This window comes from Haemorhous mexicanus, chromosome 19 (assembly GCF_027477595.1).
Source record: "Haemorhous mexicanus isolate bHaeMex1 chromosome 19, bHaeMex1.pri, whole genome shotgun sequence".
In the NCBI taxonomy this organism is placed as follows: Eukaryota; Metazoa; Chordata; class Aves; order Passeriformes; family Fringillidae; genus Haemorhous; species Haemorhous mexicanus.
In genome coordinates, this window is record NC_082359.1 from 4,342,897 (window position 1) to 4,359,387 (window position 16,491).

General features: G+C 61.4%; 3 protein-coding genes across 8 annotated transcripts in view; 2 read left to right on the top strand and 1 right to left on the bottom strand.

Moving 5' to 3' along the window:
* TPCN1 (two pore segment channel 1) overlaps window positions 1-2,754 on the top strand; it is a 45,761-nt gene extending 43,007 nt beyond the window's left edge. For all 6 annotated transcript variants that reach the window (XM_059863478.1, XM_059863482.1, XM_059863477.1 and 3 more), the window contains one exon: window positions 134-2,754. In XM_059863478.1, coding sequence (XP_059719461.1) covers window positions 134-256 — 123 coding nt within the window. In that variant the 3' untranslated portion in view covers window positions 257-2,754. The remainder of the gene's footprint in view (window positions 1-133) is intronic.
* A 937-nt stretch (window positions 2,755-3,691) lies between these two features.
* On the bottom strand, window positions 3,692-9,418 carry SLC8B1 (solute carrier family 8 member B1). Its single transcript, XM_059863484.1, has 15 exons — window positions 8,786-9,418; window positions 8,157-8,309; window positions 8,006-8,058; window positions 7,853-7,911; window positions 7,516-7,620; window positions 7,256-7,423; window positions 7,072-7,179; window positions 6,933-6,989; window positions 6,626-6,756; window positions 6,304-6,445; window positions 5,858-5,979; window positions 5,514-5,667; window positions 5,347-5,427; window positions 4,737-4,801; window positions 3,692-4,653 (listed from the first exon to the last, which is right to left on the bottom strand). The coding sequence occupies exons 1-15, from the start codon at window positions 8,921-8,923 to the stop codon at window positions 4,456-4,458; spliced, it is 1,734 nt and encodes a 577-aa protein (XP_059719467.1). The 5' UTR covers window positions 8,924-9,418; the 3' UTR covers window positions 3,692-4,455.
* Window positions 9,419-10,597: 1,179 nt separating this feature from the next.
* On the top strand, window positions 10,598-14,987 carry PLBD2 (phospholipase B domain containing 2). The gene is made up of 12 exons (XM_059863483.1): window positions 10,598-10,858; window positions 10,990-11,083; window positions 11,166-11,324; window positions 11,732-11,832; window positions 12,236-12,450; window positions 12,519-12,613; window positions 12,684-12,844; window positions 13,389-13,484; window positions 13,771-13,842; window positions 13,942-14,094; window positions 14,206-14,368; window positions 14,475-14,987. The coding sequence occupies exons 1-12, from the start codon at window positions 10,632-10,634 to the stop codon at window positions 14,640-14,642; spliced, it is 1,704 nt and encodes a 567-aa protein (XP_059719466.1). The 5' UTR covers window positions 10,598-10,631; the 3' UTR covers window positions 14,643-14,987.
* Window positions 14,988-16,491: the final 1,504 nt, after the last annotated feature.

A 16,491-nucleotide genomic window follows, 5' to 3' on the forward strand; every position in this document is an offset into this window, starting at 1 on the left:
GGCTGTTCCAGGAGGTTAGGCTCTACCCAGGGCTTTGGGAAGAGCCCTCTGTGCCTGGAAAAACGTGCCCCCACTGCTGGCTCTGCCCTTTTGGGGTGATCCTGATCCCTGCCTGTTTCCTCCCCTGCTGCAGGAATGGTATGAGGAGCACTCCAGGAAGGAGGAATCTCAGACACCAGTGCAAGAGCCTGCATCTGCTGCCAGCAGCTCCCTGAAGCCCCTGAGCCTCCGGCAGCGCTCCCAGACTGTCATTTAGGCCCAGCTAACACAGCCACCTTCTATGCAATAACCTAGAGTATTCCTGCCCAGCCTGGGTTTTGGGAGGGTGTATATAGATCTGTCAGTGTACCAGCGTAGGGATCAAATCTTGCCCCCAGCAGTGGTTGCTGAGAAGCCAGAGGCCCAGGGGGCTCGGGGGAAGGCTGCTGCACACAGATGGAGTGTGATGCCATGCTCAGCACATCTGGGCAGAACAGAGCCCTTGTCCCTCTGAGCCCCTTCCCAGGCTCCAGCTGCTGCTGCTTGTCTTAGCACTAACAGACCTTGGGGAAAGGGATGTGTAATCCATTAACAGCAGGGAATTTGCTGAAGTCACCTGCTTAACAGTAAAGCTTGGGCCCTTTTAGAAGATCCCTGTTGTTCAAAGGGTACCATTAACCTAGGGACAAAAGATCAGGGAGTGAGTTTTTGTTTCTGCTCCACCTTCCTTACAAAGAAAGGGGAGGTGGTGTGAAATCTCAGCACTTTTGGAAGGGCAGCCTGCCCTCCCCCTCCTTTTTGGCACACCTAGATGCACTCCTCTAGTAGCTCCAGCTCTGTAGTAGCTCCAGCTCTGATTACTGAATTTTGCTGTCCCCAAGTAGTTCTGAGGCAGAACTGAGGGCCAGCACCCCATCATGCTGTGGCCACAGGTGGGGCAGGACTTTGGAGACTGTCTCTGCATCACTGCTGGTCAGTCCTGCCCGTGGCACTGCCTGGGCTTGGGCTCACCTCTGCAAACCCCAGAGCTCCTGGTTTTGCTCAGGGAGGGGGATTCTGCAGGGTGACATGGCTGTGGGGCTCTGCCACTTGGCCACCTGCCCTGGGAAACCTCTCTGGCTGGTCCTTAGCTGGCATAAATGACTGGGAAGAAGAGTGGAAGGTTTTGCAGCTCCAAGTCTGGCTTTTTTCTGCTGGCTCTGGGTTAAGCAGAGCTCCTGGGCATCACACAGTCCTGCTGGTCAGTCCTCATTCCAGCTGAGCAAGTCCCAGCCCAGAGTGGGGCTCCTCCCTTGCAGGAATGTTTCTCAGGCTGGAAAAGATCAGCTCAGTCGGGTGTTGGGAAGATCCACTGAAGAGCTCTACTGTTCCCCTGGGTTTTGGATGCAGGAGGAATGTGGAAGTCAAGGATTCTTCTCACCTGTCTGCTTTTCTGCACCTGAGAGCTGAGGGATGAAGAGGAAGGGGGAGAAGGGATCCCTTCCCAGCTCTGCCACGTTTGTGGGATTGTGGCAGTTGTGTCATCCTTTGAACCTGTCTCTCCAAGTCCCTCTTTTCCCTGTCAGCACTGGAAGTTCTGAGGGCTGGAGTTCCCTGGCAGCTGGGAGGTTCCCTCACCTCTTGCTGTTTGATCTTTCCTCAGGTTCAGACTAAGAGTTGAGCTTCCTGAGGAGGCTTCCCCCTTCTCCCAGTGCCCCAGGCAGTGGGAGATGTGTGTCCCCATCCCCTTTGTCCCACATGCCTCTCTTTCCTTGGTGGCCTCACCTCGTGGCACAAGGACAGCAGGAGAGGGCTGATCCCACCTGGGCAGCTCAGGAGCATTTCCTAGGTGGGTGAGACTTTCAGAGGGAGGCAAGACAGAGCTGCTTCTGGAAATCTCTCCCTCCATGGCACGGTGGGAGCGCTTGGAAGGAGTGGGAGAGGAGCACACACGCACCAGTGGCTGCTCCCAACCCTTGCCAAACTCCCTGGGTGCCTGACGGCAACTCTTTGTTTTCTTTCTGGATACTTGCGGGTATGAAACTACTTCTGAGCTGACCCATGAAGGACCTTAAAGGGCTGTTTTCCAAACCATAAATTCAACCACAAATTAAGGAGCAGTGCAGTTGTTGCTCTTGCAGTTGCTCTGCGTGGAGTCGCAGCCCGGGAGGTTTATCCAGATTAGTCCTGGGGCTGCAGGAGATGATGTTTATTGTGCTTTTACTTGTGGCCAGGATGAATGAGCATTATGAAGGTTAGTGGGGAAGAAAATGTGGCTGTGGTTAATCTCCACATTCCCCTACAGCTGATTTCTCCTGGCAGGGCTATCAGTGACTTTTTTTTTTTTCTTTGGGGGGTGTTTTCTGGGTGTGAAAGGAGCTGTGGCTTTAAGCTGTGCTGAGGAAGGCACTGAGGGCTGATCATGCAATAAAGGGCTCCCTGGAGGGCTGGGGGTCAGGGTGCTGCCTCCAAGGTGTTGATCCTCCCCCACATACCCCCTGTGTTCATTATTTTTGTATAACCAAGGAGGGCAGCAGCAGTTTGCTTCTTCCATATGACTTTGGAAGGAAACAAAGTTTGAGTACGGGGCATCCCCTTCTATTTATCCTCCTCTCCCTCCCCCCACACAGACTGACAATGGAGACAATCATTTTGTAGGGAGCACGGGAGGAAGCACTGCAGGATTTTGTATGCTGGTGTTTTGTTTATAAAAACCTGATTTTATGGACGTGTCTGTCAGATGTTCTCTAGATTTTTTTCAGGCGCACTAATAAAGAGCATCCTCGGCTTCGTAAAGGCTTCCTTTCCTCCTTCCCCTCTTATTCCAGAGGTGGGGCTGGCCAAGCTGGAGCATTTCCAGTGTTTGAAGAGGAGCCTGCCTGCCCTCTCTGGTGACAAGTGCTTGTGTTGGGAATATTTTGTGTGTGTGCCTCACCGAGCTGCTCCACATTCCTGTTCCAGGACATTACAGAGCCTGCCTTCCTTATTGCCTTCCCCCTGTCAGCTTTTTCCCTAAACATGAAGATAACTCTTTCAAAGTTAGGGTTTTTAAGGCTGCCCTGGTGCAGGGTTGAGGCCAGAAGGGGTGTTTGACCCTGCACCTCTGTCCTGGGACGTGTGCCAGGGTTTGGATTGCTTTAGCCCTGCCTGTGGCAGGAAGTGGGCGTTGTGTCCTGGATCGTTCTGGCAGCTGCCAGAGCAATACCGGGCCAGAGCTGATGGCTGTGGGCACAGGGAGGGTTATTTTTTGTGAAAGCTGCTGGTATCTGTTAGAAAAAGGAGAAATGCTCCAGGCCCAGGAGGAAAGGAGGAGGAACCAGGTCTGACAGTTGTGGTGTTTGCTCAACACCCCCCTCCCCTGTGGGGCAGGGATGTGGGTGTCCCTCTGGGGTGAGAATTTACTTTCCAGCCTGTGTCCTGTGTCCTCTCCAGCTGGGAGCAGAACCACCAGCCCACCCCTCCATTCTCCTGGCACTGTGGGCCCTGCAGGAGTCCCTGTCCCCAGGACTGAGCTCTGCTGACCCCGTTCCCAGTGTGACAGCACGTGACTGCTCTTGGGACATCAGCTACTGGAAACCACTTCCCCCCTCCCTCGGGAAAAACCACTCTGGGTGTCCCAGGCTCCTCAGCCCTGGCTGTTCCCTCTCACCCCAAAGGCTCTGTGCTGAGTAAGGGCTGAGTCAGACCAGCACAGAGCAGGAGCAATGGCCCTTGCAGCAGGCAAAAGTCAAGGTTGGGTTTGTGTTTGTGGTTTTGTTTTTTTTTTTTTATTGCAGTTTTTTACAGTGCCTAGATCTAGTCCTGCCAGAGGTCAACACTGTGTGTGAAAACCTCCAAGTCCTTTCCTACAGCTCTGCCCATCCCAGGAGGAGGAGAAAAGTAGGATCTGAAACTCAGGTTGAAAAACATTACTAAAAAAAGCAGGGGAAAATCCAGCCTCCCTTGGTTTGGTGTTTGTTTTTCCCTCAGGCTTTGCTTGCACTAAACCCAGTGCGTCCCTGGAGCACTGTGTCCCCTTAACCCTGTCTGGCTGTGCCCTGTCTGCTGTTCCAGCCCATGGTGCCAACAGGCAGTCCTTCCCAAGGACAGATGTGTGCCTGGGCCATGGCAGTGTCACCCTGTGCAGTCCCAGAGCAGGGCAGGGAGCTGAGGAGAGAAAGGTGAGCTGAGGAGCAGAACCTCCCCTGCCGTGCCCCTGAGCTGGAGCTTCCCCATCCCCTGGTCCTGCCCCTGCCCCCCGACACAGCTGAGGTTTTGATGCTGCTCCTGCCCAGAGTTCCCTAAATTACACGGATTAAAGAGAGCAGGGAGAGGATGTGGGCACTGACAGCTCCTTCCCCAGAGGACAGCAGGGCCCGAGGGCTGGGCTGGCACCTCCAGCAGCACGGTGAGGCCGAGGTGCCCTTGTCCCCCCTGGCAGGGACAGGGGAGGGCACGGCCAGCTCCCACTGCAGTGGGAGGCAGAGCGAGCTCCAGGGCTGGAGCTGCTGGGCCTGCTCAGGGGGTGGAGAAATGGATGACGCTGAACTCGGTGAGCAGGGCCACGCACAGGAACAGCAGGTAGGAGGCGATGAGGCAGACGCCATAGGGCTGTCCCAGGTGGAAGCACTGCGCCGGCACCGTCACCAAGGAGAACACCAGGCTCAGCCCCAGCGCCCCGGCCAGCACCCACACCAGGGGGCTGTCAGGCTCCAGCTGTGGGGAGACCAGGGTGATGTGGGGTGACAACGGCTCCTGCTGCCAGCCTGGCCTGTGTCACCGTGTCACCACGGCCTTACCTTCACCAGTGGCTGGCTGCTGGTCATCTGCAGCAGGCAGCCCAGCCCCACGCCAACCAGGATGTCTGGAGCATGTTCAGGATGGACACACAGCACCGAGCCCATCTCTCTGTCCCCCATTCTCCTCTTTCCTGCGTGGCTGAAGCATTCTCTCTCTCTCTGCTGAATGCTACCCTGAGCACTCGAGGAGAGGCTTCACCCAAAACCCACCCAAGCGAGGCACAGCCCCCTCCACTCCTTCCCTTTGGCAAATTCCAAATCTGCCATGGACCAGCCCAAACTCCTGCCCAGCTGGGGCTGGGGCAGCTGTGGGGACAGGGGGGTGCTGCTGGCTGTGTCCCTGCCCCTCCCAAACCCCTCACTATCCCCTTGCACTGTGGGAACAGGGGGTGCTGCTGGCTGTGTCCCTGCCCCTCCCAAACCCCTCACTGTCCCCTTGCACTGTGGGAACACTGCGGGCTTTGCCAGTGTTGGAGGGACTCTGGGATGGATCCCAGCTCCTCTCCAGGGATCCCACAGCACAAGGGGCTCTCTCTGGGCTGTAGGCAGGGAAACTGGGGCAGCTCCTGCCCCACGTGCCAGCACCCTGGCCCCGGCATGCACAGGATACTGAAGATGATGCCCCCGAAGCAGGCGGAGAAGGCCATGCGGGGATAGCCCTGCCGGGCCATGGTGAGGTCGGAGAAGGTGTCTGTGGAGGGACAGAAGGAGACCTTGGGCAAGGCAGCGGCGCCCCAGCGTGTGCCAGGGGGGCACTGGGAGCAGCAGAGCCCTCACCCCCGATGCTGTTGCCCCAGGCCAGCAATGTGAGGCCCAGCACGGTGTTGCTGAGCTGGAAGATGATGCCCAGGGTGCGCAGGATGTTCACCAGCTCGGTGGCTGCAGCGTTGATCCACATGGCACTGGCCAAAAACCCAAGGAAGGCAAACACCTGCCAGGAAGAGGAGCAAGCTGGTCCTGGTGTGCATCCCACAGGCCCCTGCACACCTCCTGGTGCCCCTCCTGGGGCATTGGGAACTGGGAGAGAGCTCCAACTTCCTGCTCTGCCCCAGGAGCCCCAGCCCAGTCTGGAGCAGGCTGTGCTGGACCCTGGTGTGTGTTCAGGGTGGGGGACACCTTACACAGTGATACTTGGGTGGCTCCTCGTTGCTTGTGGTGATGAAGATGATGAGGGCCAGGGCAGAGGCAACAAGTGTGACCAGTGCCCAGACTGGGAAGATGCCCTGGATCTGGTAGAGCCCATCTGCACATGGTGGGGAGAGGAGGGACAGAGAGGCTTGAGGTGGAGGTAAAGCCTTGCCAGATAAAGCCACCTCTACCCTAAGCCCCCACAGAGCTGCTTCCCTCTGTGCCTCAGTTTCCCCAGGCAGGCCAGGCCTGCTCCATTTTCCCCCCAGGACCTGGATGCTGGGTGTATCCAGCTGCAAACACAGCTTGGCTCTTCCCTGCCCATCCCTCCTCCCCACAATGGGAAGCCAGCTCTGATGGGCTCCTGCAGTCCCCAGGGCTTTGGTGGCCATCTCAGTCCTGTCCCCTTCTGCAAGCTGGGACTGCCCCAGGCTCTTACAGGCGCCTGACTTCAGCGTGAGGACACAGAGCAGGGGGCTGGTGAGGATGTGCAGGCAGTTGAGGGGTCTCTTCCAGTTCAGGTCATCCTTGTCGGGGTCCACAACAGGAACGGTGAGCAGCAGCACCAGCTCCACGGGCACCTGACACGGGGACACCCACCTGGGACACCCTGCGAGGCGCCCCATGGCCTGCTCCCAACCCCACTGCCCCTGCCCCACCCTCCCCACTGCAAAGCCTGGGGGGACAGAGCCCCAGGGGCCAGCAGGGATGGGGATGTCCCTCAGGGGGGGTCCTCCTGCCTCCTGTTGTCCCCTGCTCACCTTGAAGGCCTTGAAGAGCCGCCAGTACCAGGGCTTCCTCCTCCACTTGCGGTAGTCCAGGGGGCTGAGGGCCGAGGCGAGGATGCGCAGGGAGCTCTCCCGGGAGGGCAGCAGGGGCCGGTACTCCTCCCCTGCGAGGGGCCACGGGGCTGAGCAGGGTGGGGGCTCCCTGTGTGTCCCCAGAGAGCTCCCCCTGCCCCATGGGCTATCACTTCACGGGCTCAGTCACCTCTGCAGCAGCCTGGGAGGCTCTGGGACCCCCGAGGACGGAGCAGAGATAGCCCTGAGCCCATAGGGAACAACGTACCATAGTCCCCACTGTTTGTGCCCGAGGGTTCCGGCTCTTCCACATCTGTCGGCATCTCTGTGGGGAAGAGGAGAGGGCAGGGGCACTGGAAGGGCACCCCAACACCCCGGGGGTCCCATCCCAGCTGGGCAGCCCTTACCTGGCTCCCAGGTCCCAGGAGGGGCCAGCCCGTCCCCGCGGTGCCGCCGGTGGATCCAGGTGCAGAGCACCACGGTGAGCACGTAGAACACGTAGAGCCCCAGGTAACCTGAGATGGGGGAGTGATGGCGGGGTCACGGCACCCCCGGGCTGCTCCCACCATGCCCAGCTCCCACAGCGCTCACCCAGAGCCTCTCCCAGCCTGATCCTGCCCAAGTAGAGCACCACGAAGGTGAGGAAGACGGCCACCATGTAGAAGATGACATCCCTGAGGAAGGGCCTGGAGGCAGCTGTGAAGGGCTTGACGAGGGCGATGGCCCCGGCCACCACCGTGGTCACAAACACACCGGCACCTGCCAACACAGCAGGACCCTCCTGGGACATGGGAACATCCCACAGCCCCAAAATAACCCCCTGTGAGGACATGGCACTGGAGCTCCCTTACCAAAGATGGCCCCGATGGCCAGCCCCGCTGTCCGGGGGTCAGAGAAAGCCACCACAGCACTGAAGACATCAGGTGCCCCGTTCCCAAAGGCCAGGAAGGTGACACCATGGAGAGGGGACGTCAAGGAAAAGACCTGGTGTCCTCCGCCCTGTGGGGACACGGGTGCTGTGCACCTCTGTCCAGTGCCACCACATGACCACTCGTCCCACTGTAACCTCCCAATGGGTTTCCCCTGGCACTGTGCCGAGGGGACAAAAAGTGACCCTGTCAGGGCCACCTTCCCTGCCCTGTCCCCAATATGCCTCCTGCCTGAGGCCCCTGTGATTTGCCAAGGATACTGCCACGTTGTGGGACAGCTTCAGGTTGGTGGAGATGGCTGATAAATTGGGGCAGAAGCTGGAAGGGCAGAAAAGCAGACAGAGAGGTGATGGGGCTTCTTGGGGCTCCTGCTCACTCTGGGGACAGTCCCCTCCTCTGCAGGGCCACTCACAACTTCTCTGCTGTCACACCGAGGATGATGAACAGGTACAGGAGCCAGAGAGCCTGTGGGGTCAGGGGTGGCACAGAGAGGGGTCACTGGAGTCCCCACCACACGCCCCCCCCAGCAGAGCATCCCCAGCACCGCCCTTTTCCATCCTTACATAGAGGGTGACAGCCAGGGGCAGCAGCCGGGGTGGGAAGACACAGAAGACCCCATCGAGGTAGTCGAGGAAGCCCCCGTCCAGGTGGCAGTCGGGGTTACTCCGGATGAAGTGGCACCACTCGGAGCTGTTGTGCTCCCGAACCTCCCAGCACTGCGGAGCACAGGGGAGGGTGCTTGGCCGGGCCCCCCCGAGCACCCACCGCCCTCCCCGAGGGCTGCCAGGGCCACCCCGAGGGGACACTGCCCACCCCGAGGGGACACTGCCACCCAAGCGCTGCCATGGGGCTGCTTTGGCAGGTCGCTGTCAGCCCTGCCTCAGTTTCCCCACCTGTGCTACACGTGCGTGGGTGGAGGGCTGTGCCAGGGCCAGCAGAGGTGGAAACCCTTGTCCCCACCCCATCCATGTCCCCACACAGCCCACACCCACCCCGGGCCGTGGGAAGGCGCCGGCCTGGCAAGCAGAGTGGTTTTCGGAGGAGAAAACCAGCAGCGGAGGAAATCCGGGTGAGATCCCTGCAGCGATGGCGGGGACATGGCAGGAGGGACGGGACGGGACCCCACCACTCCGGCAGCGCCCAAGTCCCTCCCCGAGTGCCCCCCAAATCCCAGCGCAGTCCCCAGACTTACATCCAGGCCCCGTGCGTGGCTCAGAGCATCCCCGCCGGGAGGGACCGTGTGCCCCACGTCGAGCAGCAGCGGGGTCCCGGCTGGCAGCGCCCCGGGCAGGCTGAGCGCCCCGGCCAGCCCCGCGGGCCCCTGCCCCATGGTGCCCCGTCCCTGGCGGGGACAGCCCCGGGGGTCACCTACCACCGGCAGCGCTCCCCGGGGGCACGGAGCGGGGGCTGCCCCCGGAGCCCCATCCCGCGCTCCCCGGGAGGGCCGAGGAGGGGTTAAAAATGAATAGTAAAATTGGAAATTATAATTAAAGCTAGAAATAATAAAACGGATAAAAAGCAGAGCCTCCCGCGGGCAGGCTGCGCCACGGCCCCGCCGGGGGGGCTCAGCCCGGGGGAATGGCACCCACACCCCGCGGAGAAGGACCAGGGGACCCGGGGGCACCCCGAGGGCAGGAGGGGACAGGGAGGGGATGGAGAGGGGACAGGGAAGCCGTGGGGCGGGTGGGGACGGTGACCCGGGGGGGTGGGGGATTCCGGGCGGGGATGAGGGGATGGATGGATGGATAGATGGGGGTACCGGGGGAACCCCACCCGCGGCGCGGCCCCACCGTGTCGGCGCGGCCCCGCTCCGAGCGCGGGCAGCTGATCCCCGCCGGCCCCCCCGCCTTAAAGGGGCCGCCACCCTCCGCCCTTAAAGCGACAGCGACACTCTCCCGCGCGGCTGGCCGCCCAGAGGGGACACACGCGGCTCTCTGCTCCGGGCCGTCCCTCTGAGGCCGGACAGCCACCCTGCGGGCTGCGCCCACACACAGCCCCACACGCGTGAGCCCCTGAGAACGGGCGGGCTCAGCGCGGGATGTGTCCCGTGTGGGACAGCCTCGGCACCGGCCTGCACAGACCCCGTGCCGGCGGTCCCACAGCCCTCAGAGGGGCCGGGGCCCCTCTCCGCAGCGCCGTCCCCAGCTCCAGGACACCCCGGCCTCAGCCGTGCCCCCTGCGAGCGCCTGCCCTGTTTGTAGGGCGCAGCTTGGCCCTCGCGGCTGGAGCCCCAAGATCCTCATGGGATTCAAAGAACCTACGAGACTTAAAGAACCCACGGGACTTAAAGAACCCACGGGATTCAAAGGTCCATTTCCCACCCTGGCCCGTTTCCCCCCAAGCTGCGTTCTGCCCTTCGCCCGGAGAGACGCGAAGGGAATTGCGCAAGGCCGGGGCTGCCGCGGCTCTGGGGCCCGCGGGAAGCAGCAGCACCCCGTGTGTTCCCCCTGCCCGAGCACAGGGACACGCCGGGGCCGGGCCGCTCACACGAGGGGTCCACGCGTGTCCCCGGAAGGCGGGGAGGAGGAACCTGTGCGCATCTCCTGAGGGCGTGGGGCTGGGAGAGGCGGGATGGGAGCGTGGGTATGAGTGTGAGGCTGGGAGAGGCGGGATTGGAGCGGGGGTATGAGTGTGGGGTGGGAGAGACGGGATGGCAGCGTGGGTATGGGCCTGGGGCCGTGGGCTGGCATGTCGGGGGATCTCAGGAGTCCCCACGCCTCGGAGCGGCTGAGGGCGTGGCCACGCGATAGCCCCACCCTAGACTCCGCCCCATATGAGGCGTTTATAGAGAGCAGCGCTTGGGGCGTGGCCATCACAGCGCCCCGCCCCCAAATCGGACCATCCACTTGATGCCCGGCCGTGCTTATGAGGGCGTGGCCACACTGACGCTCCGCCCCAATCCAGCCCCGCCCCACCACTAGAACGGGGCGCAGCTGGGCGTGGTCATCATGAAGCCCCGCCCCATCTCCGCCCATTCACACGCGCCGGCGCTAATGGGGCGTGGCCCCATCCTGGCCCTGCCCCTCGGTGTCCCCGCCATGGCGGTCCCGCGGGCGCTGCTGGTGGCTTCGCTCCTGTCCCCGCTGCTGTCCCCTCTGCTGTCCCCGCTGCTCTCCGTCCTCCCGGCCGGCGCAGCCCCGTCCCCGGTGCTCCGCAATGTCTCCGTGCTTCTGGAGCCCGGCTCCGAGCGGCTGCGCGTCCTCCCCGGCCGCCACCCCGCCGCCGTCGCCTGGGCCAGCCTCGATGACCGCATCCCTCACGTCGGGTATGACCCGGACGGGACGGGACGGGGCTGCTCGGAGCCGAGCGCGGATGGGGTGGCCGCGGGGGAGCCCTGGTCGCTGGGGTGCCCCGTCCCAGCCGTGTCCGTGACCCACCGAGCCCGTGTCCCCACAGCTGGGCCTTCCTGGAGGTGGCCACCAACGCCTCGTACAATGACAGCCTGCAGGCCTACGCTGCCGGGCTCGCCGAGGCTGCCGTCACCGAGCAGGTAAGGGGGGACCCCTTCAGGAACGCGTGCCCTGGTGGCTCCCGCGCTGTCCCCGGCGGTGACACGCGGCCCTGTCCCCCAGCTGATGTACATGCACTGGATGAACACCATGGTGGGCTACTGCGGCCCCTTCAAGTACGAGAGCCAGTACTGCCAGAAGCTGCGCAACTACCTGGAGGCCAACCTGGCCTGGATGGAGGAGCAGATGGAGAAAGGGCAGGACACCGAGTACTGGCACCAGGTGAGGGTGAGGAACCCCCACCAGGGGAGCCCCCCTGGGTCCTCCTGGGCCTTTAGCCCAGAGCACACTACAGGGCAGTGAGCTGTCCTGGCCGAGCTCCAGGTGGGATGACAGGGATGTGGTCATGCTCCTTCCTGGGGTGAGTAGAGGTGACTTGTGACTTTCTCCTTGCCAGAGCCTCGCATCATGCAGTTGGGGTGCACAGGAGGTGGCTTTGTCACCCATGGCCGTGGGTGCTGAGTCATGACCTTGCTGATAGTGACACTTCCCCCCTGTGCCTCTGCAGCAGCACCGAGACCCAGCTGATCTGCTCTATCCCCTGGGGGGGATGAGGGAGCTTGTCCCCCAAAAGCTGTCAGCCTGCCTCCTTGCAGGAGCCGGGTGCCAGCTCTGTCCCCTGTCCCCAGGTGCGCCTGGCCCTGCTGCAGCTGAAGGGGCTGGAGGACAGCTACAACAGGCGCCTGGACTTCCCCAGGGGCAGGATCACCCTGGCACCCTTTGGCTTCCTGTAAGCTCCTTCTCAGAGCTGGGGGAGAGTGGGGGAGGGTTGTTCCAGGGTTTGGAGTGCTGTGGAGACAATTCCTGCATGTCCAGGAGCAGCCAGTTCTACTCCCAGTTCACCTTTTCTGGTCATTTGTCTTTTGCTGCTGGAGCAAGGACAGAGCCAGGGCAGGTTGTCCTCTTACCCACCCCATGGGCTGGGTGGTGGGTTCCCCCCACAGCCCTTGCCTCAGTTTCCCCACTTCTGTGCTCCCTCTTTCCTCCCTGCTCATGCTACCAGGGTGCTGCCAGCACAAGTGCCTGCCCTGGGGTGTGGTGGAGATGGACAGACAGACAGAGAGCTCTGAGCCAGCTCAGCTCCAGGCCTGGGGCATCCCTCACCTGACATCTTATGCCTTGCTTCCCGCCAGGCTGCTGCAGCTGGGGGGTGACCTGGAGGACCTGGAGTCTGCCCTGAACCGCTCCTCCCCGCAGCGTGTGCTGGGCTCGGGCTCCTGCTCGGCCCTGGTGAAGCTGCTGCCGGGCCAGCGGGACCTGCTGGTGGCCCACGACACCTGGAGCTCCTACCAGGCCATGCTGCGCGTCGTCAAGAAGTACACGCTGCCCTTCCGCGCCTCGGCCGGCGGTGCGTGGGCTGGGCTGGGGGGGCTGCGCCTCACACCCCTCCTCTGATGCTCTGCATCATCCCTCCAGGCAAGTCCCAGATCCCTGGGAGCGTCCAGGTGTTCTCCTCCTACCCCGGCACCATCTTCTCCATGGATGACTTCTACATCCTCAGCAGCGGGTTGGTGAGTGGGTCTGGTCCTCAGGCACCTCCCCCCGGCCCTGCTGCCCTCCCCATCGCTCCCTGCCCTGCAGGTCACGCTGGAAACCACCATTGGCAACAACAACCCGGCCCTGTGGAAGTACGTGGAGCCCCGGGGCAGTGTCCTGGAGTGGCTGAGGAACATCGTGGCCAACAGGCTGGCCCGCAGCGGGCCCGAGTGGGCCGCGGTCTTCCGGCGCTACAACAGCGGCACGTGAGTGGAGTGGGAATTGGTCCTGGAGGGATGTTGGTGCCTTGTGAAGGCTGATCTACACCAGGGTTGAAGAATAAAGCAGGGATTTATTTAAAACCTCAATGGATCCACCTTGGGCCACACAAGAGCCCAGCCAGGGCTATACCCAAGATGAACCAAAATGGTCACAAAATTTGATGATCGGTCACGGGGTCTCTTGCTTTTATAAGTTCTGCTCCATTTGCATATTGGAGTTAATTGTCCAGTTATAGCTTTAGGTTATGAAGTCCTATCCTTCTTGTTTTTCTCTCTTCAGTCCACCATTGTTTATGCTCTTGGGCCTGAGATTTGGATCATTTGTCCTTGGTCCCAAGATAGAGAAGGAATTGTTTTGTCTCCCTACTCTGTGAAGAGAGCTCACCATCCCCTAATACGAAGCTCAGAACTACACACTAAAGCAGCACAGAATTTGAAAAATAGAAAAGCTAAAACTTAAGGCATCAGTGGGATGGGATGGAGGGTGCCCAGGCTGCCAGAGGGATGCATTCCTTGCTCTCCATGCCAGGTACAACAACCAGTGGATGGTGGTGGACTACAATGTCTTCACACCGGGCAGAGCGAGCCCGGCGCCGGGCGTGCTGACCGTGCTGGAGCAGATCCCGTGAGTGGCTCCATTCCCTGAGCCCCTGCTGTCTCCTCTCCCATCCCTGTGGGTTTGGGAAAGCCCTGAAGGTGGTGCCTGCCCAGCCCAATAGGTGGTCACAGGGCAATGGGAGCTGTCGTGGCTAAAGGCTCTGGGGGTGCTGGTACTGAGGTGACGGGTGCCCAGCACCTCTGGCTGGGGTGGGGACCCCCAGTGTGTGTTCCCCCCAGCCCAGCATGCCCCCCACTACCCCCAGTGACTTTTCCCCCCTGTGCTCTGACCAGTGCTCTTCCTCTCAGCACAGAGGTCTGGTGGTGGTGGCTGATCAGACAAAGCTGCTGTACCAGCAGGGCTACTGGGCCAGCTACAACGTGCCGTGAGTGCCATCCCTCCCTGTGACCTGCCCTGGAAAGAGGGGCAGCAGTGCTCACCTTGCACCCCCTTGGTGCCAACTTGCTGGGTTTCCCCACCCCAGGTACTTTGAGGAGATCTTCAATGCCAGTGGGAACCTGGAGCTGGTGAGGAAATACGGTGACTGGTTCACCTATGACAAGAACCCTCGTGCCCAGATCTTCCGCCGGAACCAGACTCTGGTCCATGACCTGGACTCCATGATCCGCCTGATGCGGTGTGTGCCGGGCACCCCTGGAATTTCCTGAGGAACTTCCACCAAGGGAATTTCTGTGATCTGTGGGCTTTTTCTGTGTCTTCACCGTGGCTCTGTCCCCTCCCTCTGCAGGTCCAACAACTACCTGCAGGACCCCCTGTCGCGGTGCAGGGGCTGTGACCCCCCCCAGAACGCCGAGAACGCCATCTCCGCCCGCTCCGACCTCAACCCTCCCAACGGCACCTACCCCTTCCCCGCCCTGCGCCAGCGCTGCCACGGCGGCATCGACATGAAGGTGTGCCAGCCAGGCAGCCCTGCTCGCCTCATGGGGCCTCCTTCTGGGGCTGTGCAGCCTGTCCCCAGTGCTGACTCACTGCCCTGCTCTGTGTCCCCACCTGCAGGTCACCTCCTCGGGCATGGTGCCCACCTTCGGGCTGGTGGCAGTCAGCGGCCCTGCCTGGGATGACGTGCCGCCCTTCCGCTGGAGCACGTCCCCCTGCAGCTCCCAGCTCCACATGGGCCACCCCGACCTCTGGACCTTCCCTCCAGTCAAGGTCCACTGGGACTGAGCAGGCGCTGGTCCCGTCTGTCCATCTGTCCGTGGGCGTCTGTCCTGTGGAGGATCCCTCTGTTGGGTGTGGGGGGTCTCAGCTCTGTAACAGCTCTCAGCTCTGTCTAACAGGGTTCCCCCCGTTCTTTCTGCCTCTCGGGGTCCTGGCTGTGCTGCACAAGCCCAGCGTGTCCCCTCCCTGCCGTGGGGCTCTCCAGGCTCTTCCTTGGCTGCTGAAGCCTGGTTTGGGGGGGCTATTCCTGGAAAAGGGGTATCCTGGGAGGCTGGGGCTCGCCCTCGATGCAGACAGGAGGGCAGTAAGCTGGTTTGGCTGTGGTAAATAATAAAGTGCTCTGTGCTGGTGGCTGTGCTTTGCTCTCTGCTGAGGTTCTCTGGTGGCTTTGTTAGGGTTGGGCTCACACAGGGGTCTTGCCCCCTCCCCGTTAACAGGGTGATCTCTTTCTCTGCTACTGGGAGGGCGTGTGCCCAGTGAGGCTTTTGGGGTGCAGGTGGTGCAGGGTTCTCTGCTGTGGAATGGGGGAGCTCCACTCTCACCCCTCAGGAGTGGGAGACCATCCTCATCGTGCCTTTTGTCTTCCTTTCCTCTGGCACCTGTGTGCCCCGTCCCCAAAAGCCGCGGTGCAAAATCCTCTTAGGCAGCTCCCTTGATCCCCTCCGGCTCGTTAGGAATAACGAGGTCATTACTGGGGGATTAATGAGCTGTGCCTCGGCAGAGCTTTGAAGGTACCAGGTTCCCACCGGGGCTGGGGGGCCCTGGGGGCTGCGGGGGTGTGGGAGGGAGCAGCTCTGGGCTGTTGGGGTGCTGGCACCCCAAAAGCTGGGATGGGTGCCCTGGGGAAGGTGGGGTGTCTGTACCCTGCTGTGCTGGGACAGATTACAAGTAAGTCTGTGTCCCCTCGTGTCCCCATGGTGGGGGGGCTGCTTTTGGGCTCCCTGTGCCTCAGTTTCCCCAGCCAGATCACCATCTGGGAGGTGAGCAGCAAGGAGGAACAGGGCACTGCTGGAAATGCCACAGTGTTTCTGATTGATTCCCTTTTTTTTTCTTTTTTTTTTTTTTTTTTTTTTGTTTCCTTAAACATGGAAAAACAAACAAAAAGTTGTTAAATGCCATCCCAGCTGCTGCCACAGTGTCAGCCAGGGATGCTGGCCAAGGGAAGTGACCAGGTGACAGCCTGGCACACCTTCCTTATGGCAGGGATGGAGCCAAAGGGGAGCAGAAGGGGCACAGGGAGGTGGGTATGGGGTGGAAAGGGACCCTGGAGCACCCCAGGCTGAGCTGAAATGTGGGGTCCTCCCAAGGGGGTCTCCAGCCTCATCCCTGTGAGCTGGGACAGGCTTCTCACACCCCTTTCCAGCTCCTGCTGCTGTCCCACCCTCATGGAAGTGGCTGCAGCCTCTGCCTACTGTGAGGTGGGGGGTCACTCCAAGGCTCCCAGAGGGGCTGGAGCTGTGTCCCCCCCATTCCTCCATTCAGGAAATCCCCCTCATTTGCCCTCCTTTCCAGGTCCCCGTGTCCCAAAAGCAGCGTGGCCCTGCAGAGGGGCAGTGCTGTGCTCTGTGCTGCTCTCAGGAGCCCAGGGATGTTTTGTTGGCCTCAAAGATCAGCTCCATGAGGAGCAGGGCAGCCCCAGAGCTCTCTCCCTGCTCTCTGCCTGCCAGCAGTGCTGCTCTGGGGGGTTTTGCAGCACAGTTTGGGTCAGGGCACTGGAATCTCACATTGTGGTTTCACTGCTGTGTGCCTGGCACTGGGGCAGAGCTGGGCACGCTGTGGGTTCCCAGTGCTCCCTGTCTGGCCCATGTTGGCTCCAGTGCAGTGTCCTCCCCTCGAGACTCCTTGTGCCCTCTGC